General features: G+C 37.4%; 1 protein-coding gene across 22 annotated transcripts in view; it reads right to left on the reverse strand.

Annotated features, from left to right (window-relative positions):
• Window positions 1–15,489, reverse strand: part of LOC101663503 (sarcolemma associated protein) — a 165,744-nt gene that overhangs the window by 69,546 nt on the left and 80,709 nt on the right. For all 22 annotated transcript variants that reach the window (XM_045290087.1, XM_004702402.2, XM_045290084.1 and 19 more), the window contains exons 2-3: window positions 12,970–13,117; window positions 5,025–5,097 (exon numbers count right to left, since the gene is read on the reverse strand). In XM_045290087.1, coding sequence (XP_045146022.1) covers window positions 5,025–5,097; window positions 12,970–13,117 — 221 coding nt within the window. The remainder of the gene's footprint in view (window positions 1–5,024; window positions 5,098–12,969; window positions 13,118–15,489) is intronic.

Genomic DNA, 15,489 nt, shown 5'->3' on the forward strand with positions numbered 1-15,489 from the left:
AAGAAGAAGAAGAAGAACCCCTATGGTTTGGAAACTTGTTCCAGTGGAGAACAAATGTTGCTAATCAAAGAGCAATTAGGCTCTTCACCACCCAGCCATCTCACTCTAACCGGATGTATGAAACTAAACAGTGTATGGCTTTTAAAAATTACCTAAGCCATAATAATTGCTCCCAACTGCATTCTTAGCCTTAAAATTTTACTGACAAAAGAGGGAGTATAGTAGCAAGTAAGCATGCATGTTAAATGATATACTGATTGGATCTAATTTCCATCTCAGGTCACCAGCTATATAGTCTCAAGCAAATTGCCTAAACACTATCAGTTTTACCCTCAGATCCATAAAGTAGATTAAAAAAAAGACAAACTCAATGGGGTTTTTATGAGAAGTAAATATGTTAATATAAATAAGGAACAGAACAGCTAAAGAAGTCAAGGTACCTATATCCTGGATAGGTGTTGGGAGTGAGAAAAAGCAGCACCGAACAAGGATGCCACCCTCATTCCCTAGTGGTTCTCAACCTATGGGTCGTGACCCCTTCGAGGGTCCAATGATCCTTTCACAGGGGTTGCCCGATTCATAACAGTAGCAAAATGACAGTTATGAAGTAGCAACAAAAAGAATTTTATGGTTGGGGGCGGGGGTTACCACAACATGAGTGAGGAACTGTATTAAAGGGTCGCGGCATTAGGAAGGTTGAGAACCACTACCCTAATGGTTAGTGATGTTCAACTTAAAAGAGTGGGTGAAATTAGTGATGTCCAACTGGAAAAGTGGATAAAGATCCTAGATTCACCTGCTTAATCATGTATAAGCTGTTGAGAAATTGATGTAGCACAATTGAAAAATCAGGAATCATCATTCGGATTCCACTCTGGTAACTGCAAACACTCTATGAGTTATTCTAATTTAGTGAGTTCATATACACAAAAATGCTGGGTAAACTGGAATCTGAGTTACTAGGACCCACTTCCCTTCTGAGCACCAATTATAACCTTTAGAGGCTTTCAATGAGCCCATACTGTACTTCTTGGATTCTAAATCTGTTCTCCTAGCTGGCTGAAACACATGGGGGAGGAACTGCTACTAACAATTCTTCATCTCTAGAGCCTATACAAGGCCCTAGCAAATCTACCTTTGTTAAGTGTTTAATGTAGGATTTAAAACATTACTTACAATTTAAGTGTTTCTTCTCTACTAAATAAAAATGAAATAAACATTTTAAGACGTATCTGTTTCATTTTCCTGGTTATACAAATTAAACATATTAAGGAAAACGTGAGGAAATAAAGAAAACAATGACCAATGCCAGCATACAGAGGTTAACTGTTTTGGGTAGTCTCTCTGCAGATACGCACATAGAGGGAGATGAAAAAGTCTAAATAGAAGCTGTTAGTACTACCAGATTACTTAAAATCCATTTTTTTTAGTGACTCAAGTACAAAATACTTTTGTTCTCATGAAAATATGGTTAATACCAAACTTGACCAATGGTTACCATGGATGAAGGAGTTGTTGCTTATGGGGCATTGAGTTTATGCTGATGCTGGTGGAATAATCTGGAGAAGGATATCAATAATGGCTGTACAACATGAAGCGTATAGTCAATGGTACTGAAATATACATGTAGAAGTTGTTGAATAGAAGAATGTTTTGTTGTGTACATTTTTGTCACAATTAGAAAAAAATTACATGAATAACAATGAGTACAAGGAAGAAGAAATATTCTAGAATTGACTGTCATGATAATTGTATTAACTCTTCTTGATAGGATTGAATTATTGAATTGTATGACATGTGAACGAAGTGGTAATAAAACTATTAGGAAAAAAAGAAGCTATGGTTAACAAATGAAAAGGCTCAAAAGTTTAACAAATCATTTCATAAGTGATACATATTTGTATTTTACAAATTAGCTTTATATGGGTACATTTTTTTAATTATGAAAAGGGGGAATTGTCCCTAAAATCAAACAATACAAGAGAATGTAGAGGGGGGGGGGGAATAAACAGTTATGTAGGGTAAGGACAAAGGATTATAGGTAATTTCTCTCTCATTTTTATCATTAAACATTTTTTGTGTGTGCAATATAATAAAAATCCAGGAAGAAAAATAGATTACTTTTTGAGAACTGCTCATTGAGGATCTTTAAAAGCATTGAATTCAACAGAACCAGAAGCCAGGGCATGCGAGAGATGAGTGGACTTCCCAGCCCACAGTAAAAGTAAAGCTGAGTGCTTCGGGCAGAAGACTAGCTTATAGAGTGGTGGCACTGAGTGCCTTTGGGCACTAAATTCAGGGAACTCGGTTCACAGACCCATAGAGCTGGAGCTATTTGAGTTACATCAAACTGCGGGCATTTATTAGCAACCCAGAAAGAACTTGGAGACATATCCTGATGAACAACTATATCCTGATCATTTCTTACCTGCATTATAACATGTTAACGTCTATAGTGAACCTTTGAATCGTGAAAAGATGAAATATTCTAAGCCTTAAAAAAGAGGCACTAAATTACACACACACAAAGAATATTGAACTACAACTGATTCTGGCACATCTCAAAGCACCTTAATTTCCATTAAATATTATATTACAATAACAGAAACAGTACATATTCTTCATGTGCTTATTATATGCCAGGCACTGTGTCAGACTCTTTAAGTGCACAGTCCTATCTAATTCTCATAAAGCTCCTGTTCAGTAGGCACTAAATTGTCTTCATTTCTAAAATGAGTAACGTGGGGCTTGAATATGTGGAGTCACATATTGTGGAGTCACAGAACATGTGGATTCAGACTTTGAACCGGATTCTCGCCACCATCAAGTTGATACTGATTCACAGGGAGCACACAGGACAGAGGAGATAGGCTCGTGTGGATTTCAGAAGATGCAAATCTTTACTGGAGCAGAAAATCCCATCTGTCTCCTGTAGAGCAGCTAGTGGGTTCAAGCTACCTACCTTGCAATTAGCATCCCAAGGTATAAGCCCGTTACCTCACCAGGGCGTCTTTATTTTTTTTTAATTAATTTATTTTTTAATCATTTTATTGGGGCTCATACAACTCTTATCACAATCCACACATACGTCCATTGTGTAAAGCACACATATACATTCGTTGTCTTCATCATTCTCAAAACTCTCGCTTCCGCTTGGGCTCCTGAAATCAGCTCCTCATTTTTCTTTTTCCTCCCTCTCCCTCATGAACCCTTGATAATTTATAAATTATTATTTTATCATATCTTACAGGGCTCCTTTAAGCCAGACACTCTCTCCTTCCCTCTCTCTCTCCCTCCCTCAATGCTATCCAGTGGAGAGACACAAAGTGACCTTATTGGACAGAATAGAACTAAACTGTCTCCGTGGGTTACTTAGACTGTAGCTCTTTATGAACTACCCTCCCCTAAAGACCTTACTGATTTTCCTTCAGCTTTACGTAAGAGCCTATTCAAAATTAACTTTCTGCCGAAAATCAGCCAGATAATGTACAATGAAAGTGTAACATTTTGAATGAAGCTAAAGTTCAGCCAAGGAGACTTGCTGATGCTGTCTAGTAAGTGTCCACCCCATGACTGGTAGTTCAAAACAACCAGGCGTCGCTCATCCAGAGAAAGATAAGGTTACTTGCTCCGAGAAAAGATTTACAATCTCGTTAGGATCACTATAGGTCAAAATAAAATTGATGGAAGTGCGTAAAGTTCAGTCACATAAGGAAAAAATAACCAAAAAACAAACAACGACAAGGAAATGGACAAAGATGAAGAGTACTGTGGGAACAAGGGGATAAGGACATCTTTCACTGAAGTACACTAAAATAATTCACAAGCCTTACTGGATGGAATCTGAGAACACAAATGATTACTTATGTAACTGTTCAAACCTTTTGCCTCCCTGAAATAAAAGTCTCATTAAGAAATACAAACATCTAAATTTTCACTACAGTATTTGTTGATTCAGTTACATTTATGAGCATTTATAAAATTTTAACTTGACTCAGAAAAGTTACATTAAGGTTACTAAGGTTTATTGCAATTTGTTTATTTTGCATGAGTCACAGAAAACAGATTTTTAAGTATCTGTTAATACCAATTATCTCTATTTATGAAATTAAACTATATTTTAAAAAGTAAACAGATTAATATTTTAAATTTGAATTGTTTCACAATTTCTTTTTCTTCAGATATATTTAAAGCTAAAAATATATATATATAGTAGCTTCTACATAAAACAAAATATAGTGATGCTAAAGAAAGCAGAATAAAAAATTCTTTAAAAGCAGAATCATCGGAGTAATCAAAGGACTTCTCTTTCTTTCCCTACTCACTACTCTATCCTGCCTTCAACTCATACTTCTCTCAACCTTTCACCCTCTAGAAACAATCTTCAAGGTTTTCCCTTAAAAATAAAAAAAATTGAATTTTAATGATTGCTCAGATCCCCCAACACTGTATAATAATTTGTTAAAGGTTCAAGATCATTCTGACATTTACATTTATGAGCACTTTTCCCCTTTTAAGTTCTGTCTGCCTCTAAGTGGCCTCCCATTTATTTCATACAAAAAATTTGGGGACAACCTCCAAATATTTCCAATTTAAGAAACTATTAACTAAATCCTCAAGAACCAATGATAAGACACTGTCATTACTTTACAGACAAGCATAATTTTAAGAATTTTTGACATGAAATACAGATCAAAAGGGATTGAGTTCATTATTACTCACCAATAGTTTAAACAACCCTCATATATTTTGACAAATACCTAATTTTCAAAATGTACATTGTAAAGTCAAATTTAGAAACAAAATAATCTCTGCCTCCTTATAGATAATTACTTATTAGAATCACAACAAATATGACAAGCAGTTAAATAGTATATTAAACTTGCATTTTTCAATAATGATAAAATATTACTAAAGTATTAATAGTACATCAAGAATATTTTTACCAAAAAAAAAGAAAAAGAACATTTTTACCAAGGCCATTAGCCCCCAAACTTCCTGTCATAGCACCAAATCATACTCACTCTGAGCGGAGGCGAGCTTCCATACCGTCTGGTAGGAAAAGTTTTATTGTGGAAACAATACACCCATGGGTTACTGGTAGAAACAAACAAAATGTATAAAAATAATTGTTTAAAAGTATTAAGCTCCATATCTTTTATATCTAAACATATATTTTATCCTTAAATGTAGTAAATTCCAAAAGAAAATAAATCTGGTGACTTAATGACAATATTCATTACTCAGGAGAAATTCATCTCTGTCCAGAATGATTCTAATCACATAGCAGGATACAGAAGGAAATTTCTTGAAAAGTGTACAACCTTCAATTCTATATTCAATAGAAAGCCAGTTGAATATATAAAAATTATCTATAACTAAGAGAGAGAATGCACTTTGCCCACCTGTTAACTTCTGTTTCCCAATTTAAAAGATAGCCTATTCCTACTTCTGCTGTCCTGAACCTTTAATTCCTTTCCATACCTTCCACAAAACTCTGACCTCAGACAAATGAAACTGCCTCAATAACTTCTGTTATTAGGTGTCTCAAATTCTCAGTTTAGTTTTTCAAATTTTTGTTTTCAAGTCCCATCTATAAGTCAGTCAAAACTCTGCCTAACATAGCAATCATAGAATATACTACTAGGCTCCTTCCACCCTTTCTGGCCTCACTGTCTATTTTGCCATCTTAGATTTTCTATATAAAACTAAACCACCTGCATTGTCCCTCACAATTCACCTTTCACTACCCCAGTGCTTTACACAAGCTTTCCCTTCTGTCAATGATGTTCTTTACCTCCATGTTTGCATGATCAATTATTATTTATCTTCTAGACTCAGCGGTTCTACTTCCTTCATCCACGTTCATATCTGACTAGGTATTCCCAGAGAACCCTGTCCCTACTTATTACAATGAGTACAGTGCATGGTGACTATCATTTACACAACTGTCTCTCACCAGATAAAATTAGCACTTTAGGGCCAGCAAGGATTGGTTGCTTTTTAATTTTTAACATTAGCAAAGAATCAAATACTCAATACCAAGGTAATCTTTACTATGAAAAAGAATGTCTGTTAGTCTCTATAAAATGGAGGTTGAACAGGGCAAGATATGACAAAATACTCATTTATAAACTATCAAGGGCTCATGCGGGAGGGGGGAGCGGGGAGGGAGGGGAAAAATGAGGACCTAATGTCGGGGGTTTAAATAGAGAGAAAATGTTTTGAGAAACGATGTACAAATGCGCTTTACACAATTGATGTGTGTATGGATTGGGATGACAGTTGTATGAGCCCCTAATAAAATGTTAAAAAAAAAAAAGTAATCTAAAAAACAAAAACAAAAACAGACAAACAAACAAAAAAAAGGTGAAATGTTGATTGATGACAAACCTTGTTTGCCGACTTGTAGTGCATTTGGAGTTTGTTCCACAAGGCCAGACTGTTAATCAAGCTTTCTATTTAGAGGTTCTGAAAAGATTGTTTAACAGTGTGTGACAAAAAAGGCCTGATTTGCGGCAGACAGGGGAATGGTTTTGCCACCACAACAATGCACCTGCTCATGCAGTGTACCTCATTCCATGGGACTTTTTTGTTTCCTCGAATGAAGAGGGACATGAAAGGACAATTTGGTTACATAGAAGAGGTAAAGAAAAAAAATGAGGGAGGTACTATCATCCATTCAAACAGACGAGTTTGAAAAATGTTTCCAAGAATGGAATCACAGATTTGACAAATGCATTAAGTGTAACAGAGAGTACTGTGAAGGTGATAAGGTTGTTACATTAAAAAGTTTAAATATATAGCTTTGAGAAAAACAATTCCGGTTGTTTTTTGGGGGGGTGGGGGGGAGATCTTGCATACCGTGTTTCCCCAAAAATAAGACAGTGTCTTATATATTTATTTTTCCTCAAGAAGACACACTATGGCTTATTTTCAGCGGGTGTGTTATTAAGTATGGTACAACGATCTACATTTATTCAAATGTAGTTAAGTCGTCGTCTTCTGGAGCATCGACCCACAGTGCTGAGTGAAACGGCAGCCACGGCTTTACTTTTTCCCCCTGAGGACACACAATACCTAGAGCAGAGCTTCCTGCTCGCTCCTCACTCCACTGAGGAGACTTTGACTTCCACTGTTTATGTCTCCCTCTCTGCCTCAGCTTGCAGCGTGCACAGAATGACCGGACCGGACAGGGGAGCCGACCTTGTTGATGGGCTGTCCACACCTCTCTGGTCCCCTCCACAATAGCAGCTGTCATGCCGGGGCAGAGGAGAAGGGCTGCCAGTCTCTGTGACCACTCAACGATGGTGCGCTCAGAGCCACGCCCATCACTGTGTCTTATTTTGGGGGTATGGCTTATATTGCGCAAATGCTTAGAAATCCTGCTACGATTTATTTTATGGGTATGTCTTATTTTCGGGGAAACAAAGTATATATATCTCCATGATAAAAAATTTAAAATAAAAATGCCTAGTTAATATTTTACAGCTTCCCTTACGCAGTAATAAAAATGTTGCTTACTTTAAGGATAATAAAGTTTGTCTCCATTGAAATATCTCATACCCTCCACCTCGCTGGCAGAAGACAGGGAAAACCAAAAAACAACCCAATGACATTAAGTTGACTCCACCTCATAATGACACTATAAGACAGAATACAATCATCCCTTTGGGTTTGAACTACTGACTTGCGGTTAGAAGTCCAAAGCAGAATCCATTAAGCTACCAAGACTTCAGAGAGCCAGGAAAGGGCAGAATTAATTACAGGTCTATGGCTTCCTCAAGCAGCTCTAGTAGCGCTGTGATTAAGCACCCAGCAGTGAACCAAAAGGCTGACAGTATGAACCTCCCACCAGCTGCTCCCCGGAAGAGAGATGCAACCAACGGTCAGCTTCTGTAAAGACTGCAGTCTCGGAAATTCCATGGGGAAGTGCTATCCTGTTGTATACGGTCACTCACTGTAACTTGGCAATGAGCTATGGTGTTGCACAGAGATTCATTAAACACAGGCTACAATAAGTACAGAAGCACAATAAGAAGATCCAGCAATGCTAACATTTGAAGCCCCACTTCTTCTTTGAGATATGCATCCTTTGGCGCCCAGGGAACCTGACCTTAGTTGGCCCTGAGTAAGGGCTCTATCATATGATCTGATGATTTTGAAGCTTAGTGTGGATGGACATGAAGACCTGACCACTGTGGACCCTAAGGGTCCCGTACCTTGGGGTTTTTCTCAAAAGCACCTACATCCCAGTTTGGCTAAAATTAGCCAAAGTCATCAAAGAGCAGCAAATGGTTGTCTCCAAGGTCCCTTAGGGCAGCCTATACACACTAACCCCCAAAGGAAGGACGGTTGGCTTAACTGGCTGCAGCAAGTAAACACTTTTGCTGCTAAGATAGGTCACTTTCAAGTCCAACAAATAGAAGGATGTAAAAATCTACAAGCTGAACCAAGGGCTAACTAACTTGGTAGTATAGGGTTGCTGCACGGCTGAAGGGAGTCAGAGATCACACCTGACTAAGCAGACAAGTCCAAAATATCTTGTCTTTACAAATAGCTCCAAGACAACTAGATACATAGATGCATAGAAAGGTTATAGGTTTGACTTCCCACAAGCAAGTAGCTGAAATACAGGTGAGGAGCTGGCAAGAATGGAGCAGAATGTGAAGGAAAACTTGCTGCCATGAAGCTAATTAAGCAAGATTATCAAAACCAGTTGTACAGTAAAACCATGTGAAGCTTTGGGGAAAAAAATAGGCATGTCCAGGTCCCATACTTACTAATTTTCTTTCTTAGACTCTAGGCATCTGTAGGTTTATAGAGCTCTGCGGGTAATTTTGGTACACAGCCTGGGAGAGAACCCATTTTTAAATGTTAAAAGAGATGCCCCTCTCACTAAGAAGGTTTCCTCAGTCACTCAGTCAGTTTGGTACAGTCTGTGCTGAATCAGCTTTGGGATTTCCCCTATTAATGGCAGATAGCAATGGTAAAAATGATTTGCAGGGTTTTAGGAATCATAACAGTACTTGGCTGAGCACTTTATATACATTCTTTAGATGTTCCCACAACCATCCATAGACAGTGTTAACAGTGATTCCCATTTTTTAAGATGAGGAAACTAAAGCTCAGACAGGTTATGGATAGCAGTTAAATAAAAAGGGTAGTCAGTAACAAAAAGATTTTCAAGTTCCAGTCCTTACATTAAGCCCCTGGAGTTAGGAGAAGGTTCCTAAAATCTTGCTATAATAAAGTGGTAGAAGATATTTTTGAAAAATGGTGAATGAAGATTGACGGGGCATTTGTAAGTTATTCAACCAGGTGTATGGATTCTGCAATGAACAAGAGAGACACACTGTTACTGCAGCATTTACAGTTGAGTGAGGTAATCGACACACTTTTCCAAAGTAGGATGAGTGCAGGGTGCAACCTTGGCATGAGCAAGTCATCTGGTCCTGTGTCAGAAGATGGAGAAAGGTATCTAGGCACAGGAAACCGTGCTTAGAGGCCAGGACTGGGATTCTGGTTTTGTTGGAGGGAATAAAACTAATTCAGTGCAGATGGAGCCTGAAGCAGGAGGAGGATGCCAAAGAACTTACTCATAAAAGGTCTTGGGCTGATAGGGACAGATATTTGTGAAGCTGACCTGAAGTGATAAATAGCAGACAGGAGTTTCTGGTTAAAGATTATCTAATTAATTGACCCCATTTTCACAGTGATATTTTATATATATAAAAAAATAAATTCACTGCCATCAGATTGATTCTGACTCATAGTGATACTAGAAGACAGGGTAGACCTGCACCTGCCGGTGCATTCCCAAGACTGTAACTATAAATATATTTTCTATATTTTTCATGATGAAACAATTATGTTTTGCTAATTTTTATCTGATTAATAATTTTAATTGCATATTTTATTGGTTATTTTTTAAAAACTTCCTTATGTCACTCGGGTGAAGATTTACAGAGCAAATCTATTCTCCATCTACCTATTCATACATTTGTTTCCACATCACTTATTGTAGTCCCCACAAGGTAAAAATATTGCTCCCACTTCTTCCTTGTGTTTCCCATTTCTATGCTTCCTTCTTTCCTAACCGTTCCTGTCTCCTGAACCGTGTCCAGAGGTAAATGGTGCCCCTTTGATCTCAAATGGGTGGCTGATCTTATAAGGAGTACATATCTCTCTAGTGTCCTTGTTCACTTTATAGACCTGTCTATTGTTTAGCTGAAAATTGAGTCACTTGGGCAAGTTTAGTTTTGTTTAGTTCCAATACTGTAGGGTACTTCAGGGTCATAATCTTGTTATGGACTTTGAACTCCACAGTTCTCTATCCATCCAGTAATCCTGGCCTTTCAAAAAATGATTCTGAGTTTTTGTTCTACATTTTTCTCTTGGTTTCTACAAGATCTTCTAATGTGATCCCTTTAAGAGCAGCCAGTAGTGACAGCAATGTACTCTCTAGTTCTTCTGGTCTCGGGATTGTGCAGACTGAGGTTTGTGTGATCAGTTATGCTATCAGATTATTTCCATGTGCCTTTCAATTCTGATCACTCTTCTTTATTTTGGTCTGGAAGAGATCAATAGAGGCACCTTAGATAGCCATTCAGATGATTTTAAGACACAAGCTGCTACTCACTAAAGTAGGATGCTAAACATTTTCTTTGTGAACTATGTTGTATTGCTTAACTTTGATGTCTATTGAGACTAAAGTTCTGAGCCCATAAAATAAATGGTATTTGGGACTGTTTATCCCTCCTAGAACTTTTTGTTTCATTAACTGCTACTTTTTATTTCTTCTCAGCTTGTTTGTTGTTTTCCTTGTTCTTTTTAAAAAATTCTTTTCCATCTATCTATTCATACATTTGTTTCCACATCACTTATTCCTTCACTGTTTGCCTTTCTTTTAATAATGAATTTAAGATGATCAATTTTATCTGACTAAAGGATTTGACTGTATTTGGGCATAAAAGTCTCCTATCTAATCTATTCCTTTCAGCATAGTTTTAAATTTCTTTTAGTTTCTTCTTTGATCCAAGAATTATTTTGCAGTGTTGTATAAGCTCAGCAAGATTTTCAAGAGGTATAAAGCTGTTCATAGTACTGTTGAGCACACACCAAAGTCTACAGTTATTTCTGGCCTATGCTGAAACAGGTAGTACATAAATCATGGCACTGCTGTACACCAATCCTATAGGTAAGTCAATTCTTGAAATAACATTTCAAATAATAGAAAACATTTTCTTTACCTAATTTCCTTAAAGTGGGCATAAAAGATTAAATTTTCAAATAATCCTGTAGAAATCTAGGATTACAGAAATAATATTGTACAAGTAATGTCCTTGAATTTCAGTATCATCTTCTCTACATTTTTAAAAGCGTGTCCATCAGCTAGACAGGAAAGGATAGAAAGGAGTTTGGAAAGGGCTGTCTTCTACACTTACCAGTCTCTTGGAGATTTGCATATGTGCTAGCATAGTAAAAGCTCTGAGAAATCCAACTTAACTTTGGTTTATTTATCATCTCCTAAATGTATCTGGAACTCTAACTCTGGTAGAGCAGTGGGTTCAAAACTCTGCAGTTTGAACCCATTAGCTGCTCTGTGCGAGAAAGATGAGCTTTTGTTCCCATGCAGATTTATAGCCTATAGGGCAGCTTTAATGTGCCCTATAGGGTGTCTATGAGTCAGAATCAACTCAATCGTAGTGGGTTGTTTTTATCTCTAATACCTACTAGTTTCTCTTTGGAAAATGCACACCAAGAAGACGGGCACTCCGAGGGGAGAAACACAGTGTAGTTAAATTTTGCCTTCTTTGTGGGTGACTCGGAGCTGCACTCAATAAATATTTGCTGAAGGACTTGGTGCCACAGAAGGTGTGATATAACAATAGGAGAGGTAGGATTGTCCACTACAGCAGTTCCATGTTTGATTATATGCAAAGTGAGTTCTTTCATAAGGAGTAGTCAAAATTTTACATAAAAATATAATCTTTTTCCTGTTCTACAATTGTAAACGGAAATTCTGAGTTTTAGCCCTAACAAAATTCTAGTATCAAACACTAAACGAGGAGACCAAAAGTTCCAGTAAAAAACAATAAATTGGGGTTATAATACCAGTAAAAGTATATACATAAATATACGCCTGCATACACAAACCAGCAGCACAACCACCACCCATCTCTGTTGTGTAAAATGTCAGAGACTGATGGCATAACCTATCATCCGTCATAGGCAGAGTGTGTTCAGAAAAACAAAAGGAGAAACTTGCCAAATAGATTCACTGTTTACAATAAACTAATACAGTGGAACTGCACACTATGGGTTCATTTTCATTTAATCTTCTGATTTAGCCATGTAAATCCATAGTCATAAAGCAAACTACACAGAACCAGGAAATCTTCAGAATGGTAAAAATAAACAGCCTACATTTATTTTGTAAGGAACTCCAGTTTCCAAAACCGAGCATACAATTGTATTTTATACTTGCAACAGAGACTGTCAGCTGCTATCTCTATAGCCTTTTCTCATTTTCTCAACGTAAAAACAAGAATGTTTCTTGTCCCAGCTCATCCTCCTGTCAGAGTTACTGGTGTGAGGACAATGAGGTCTGGGCTGTGGCCATCAGGATCCCTAATGTTGTTGTCATGTAGCTAAACGAACAAACTCTGAACCTACCCACCTCCAGACTTCATGTTAACAATAGATATCCTCACAGGTTAGGCTCCTAATGATTGAGTGTGCTGTCATTGCAGCCAACTACCTCCTAATGTTTTCATAATGTGATTAGAAATATAAATTAGTAACATTTCAGAATTTAAAATTTTAGAAAATGGGGAAGGTAAAGGATTTCTAAATTTTCACTGCATATAATGCTGTATTTAACGCTGTTTTATAACATTAAGTACCAGAATTTAAAAAGTAAGCTTAAAAAGACAAATAAAAGGAAAAAACGATCCATACCCATACCTTTCCGTGTGTTCTCCGTCACATCTACCCCAAACTGAATAATATCGCCAGAAAGAATTTCACATGGTGGACTTTCTTCAGAGCCTCGACTCAATCTCTGGCTATTTATAAAGGTACCATTACTACTTTTAGTGTCTTGGAGATAAAACTGCAAAAAAAAAAATTTTGAGCCAAAGATTAATAATTCCATACCTACTTAAAAATTTAAAATAAAACAAAAAGTACTATAACTCTACAAACAATTGCAGGTAGGTTCTTAATCTCCCTAAGACAAAGCACACAATTCAGCTAAGCTTCTCCTTCCGATTTGATGGCAATGGTTTCGCTCCCAGGTGACATGAAATAAGGTAGAAAAAATGGCACAGGAACGTTGGAAAAGTTTGTCAGTTTCTTAAATAGTTAAACATAGAATTACTATATGGCCGAGATTTCCAAATAACCAAAGAGAATGGGGGAAAATGTGTACGTGTATGTTCATAGCAGCATTAGTCATAAAAGTCAAAAAGCAAAAGATACCCAAATATCAATCAATTAATGAAATAACACATAAAATCTGATGGCTGTTGTTCAGGTGCCTCTGAGTCAACTTCAACTCACAGCGACGCTATGTTATGACAGAGATGAAATGTCCCATAACTGTCCCATAGGCACAGTGGTTAAATGCTTGGTTGCTAACCAAAAAAGTCAGCGGTTTGAACCCACCAACTAAATCAATGAGTCTCAACCTGTCGGGGGTCACGACCCCTTTGGGGGTCAAACAACCTTTTGAAAGGGGTTCCCTGAGACCATCAGAAAACATATTTCTGATGATCTTAGTAATCGAGACACTGCTCCTCTATTCGTCTCTCCAGGCTGGTCCATCTACATGCAGATACACTCACAAACAAGTACCCAGCATGAAGACTGTTACCCATGCTACGCCATGCTTCCAGACAAAATTTTATTTATTTGTAATTAGAAATAAAGATTTCAAAATATATAATTACATATTGTTTTGGGGATTGATCACTATGCTTTAATTATGTTCAATTTGTAACAATGAAAATACATCCTGCATATCAGATATTTATATTACAATTCATAACTAGCAAAGTCATAGTTATGAAGTAGGAACAAAAATAATTTTATGGCTGGGGGGTCACCACAACATGAGTAACTGTATTAAAGGGTTGCGAAATTAGAAGGTTAAGAACCACTGGACTAACTGGTCCATTGGAAAAAGATCCTGTAGTCTGCTTTAAACATTATAGCCTTGGAGACTCTATGGGGCAGTTCTACACTGTGAATAGGGATCAACTTGACTCAACAGCAGTGCATTTCCAGTATTTATGGGAGTAGACCACCAGATCTTTTGCCCTATGCTGCCTGCTTGTGCATTTGAAGTGTCAACCTTTTGGTTAACCATTAATCATGTAGCCTTACATTACAAAAGGAATAAAGCAATTGTCAATACATACATACTACCACATAGATGAACTGTGAAAATTTTATGATAACTAAAAGAAGTCAGTCACAGAAGACCACATACTGTATGATCTCATTTATACAAAATGTTCACAATAGACACATTCATAAACAAAAAGTACATTCACGATTATGAGGGGCTAAGGGAAGGAAGGGAGTGAGGAGTGAATGCTAATGAGTACAGCATTTCTTTTGGAAATGATAAAATGCTCTAAGATTAGGTATCATAATAGTCTCTGAAGATTCTAAAACCCAATGAATTGTACACTTTAAAACAGGGGTGTCAAAGTGGCGGTCTGTGGGCCGCATGCAGCCCCTGAGTAATTTTTTGTGGCCCACGATGCTCTGAAATAAAATGTAATGAGTGAATTGTGTGTACGGTATTGCCTCGATCTCCCCTAAGCGCTATTTTCTTCATGACAAATTTTTCTATTTTCTTTTTCATTTCTTCTTTTTTTTTAATCACTTTATTAGGGGCTCATACAATTCTTATTACAATCCAAACATACATCCATTGTGTCAAGTGCATTTGTGCATTTGTTGCCATCGTCATTCTCAAAACATTTGCTTTCTACTTGAGCCCTTAATATCAGCTATTCATTTCCCCCCTCCCTCCCCATTACCCATCCCTCATGAACCCTTCATAATTAAAAATTATTATTATTATTTCATATCTTACACTGTCCGATGTCTCCCTTCACCCAATTTTCTGTTGTCCATCCCCCAGGAAGGAGGTTATATGTAGATCCTTGTAATTGGCTCCCCCTTTATACCCCACCTTCATTCCACCCTCCAGGTATCACCACTCTTCCTGAAGGGTTCATCCGTCCTCGATTCCCTGTGTTTCCAGTTGCTATCTGTACCAATGTACATCCTCTGGTCTAGCCAGATGTGTAAGGTAGAACTGGGATTATGATAGTGGGGGGAGGAAGCATTTAAGAACTAGAGGAAAGTTATATGTTTCATTGTTGCTACCCTGCACACTGACTGGCTCATCTCCTCCCCACGACCATTCTGTAAGGGGGTGTCCAGTTGCCTACAGATGGGCTTTGGGTC

This window comes from Echinops telfairi, unplaced genomic scaffold, assembly GCF_000313985.2.
Source record: "Echinops telfairi isolate 266 unplaced genomic scaffold, ASM31398v2 ScPeMD7_31;HRSCAF=116, whole genome shotgun sequence".
In the NCBI taxonomy this organism is placed as follows: Eukaryota; Metazoa; Chordata; class Mammalia; order Afrosoricida; family Tenrecidae; genus Echinops; species Echinops telfairi.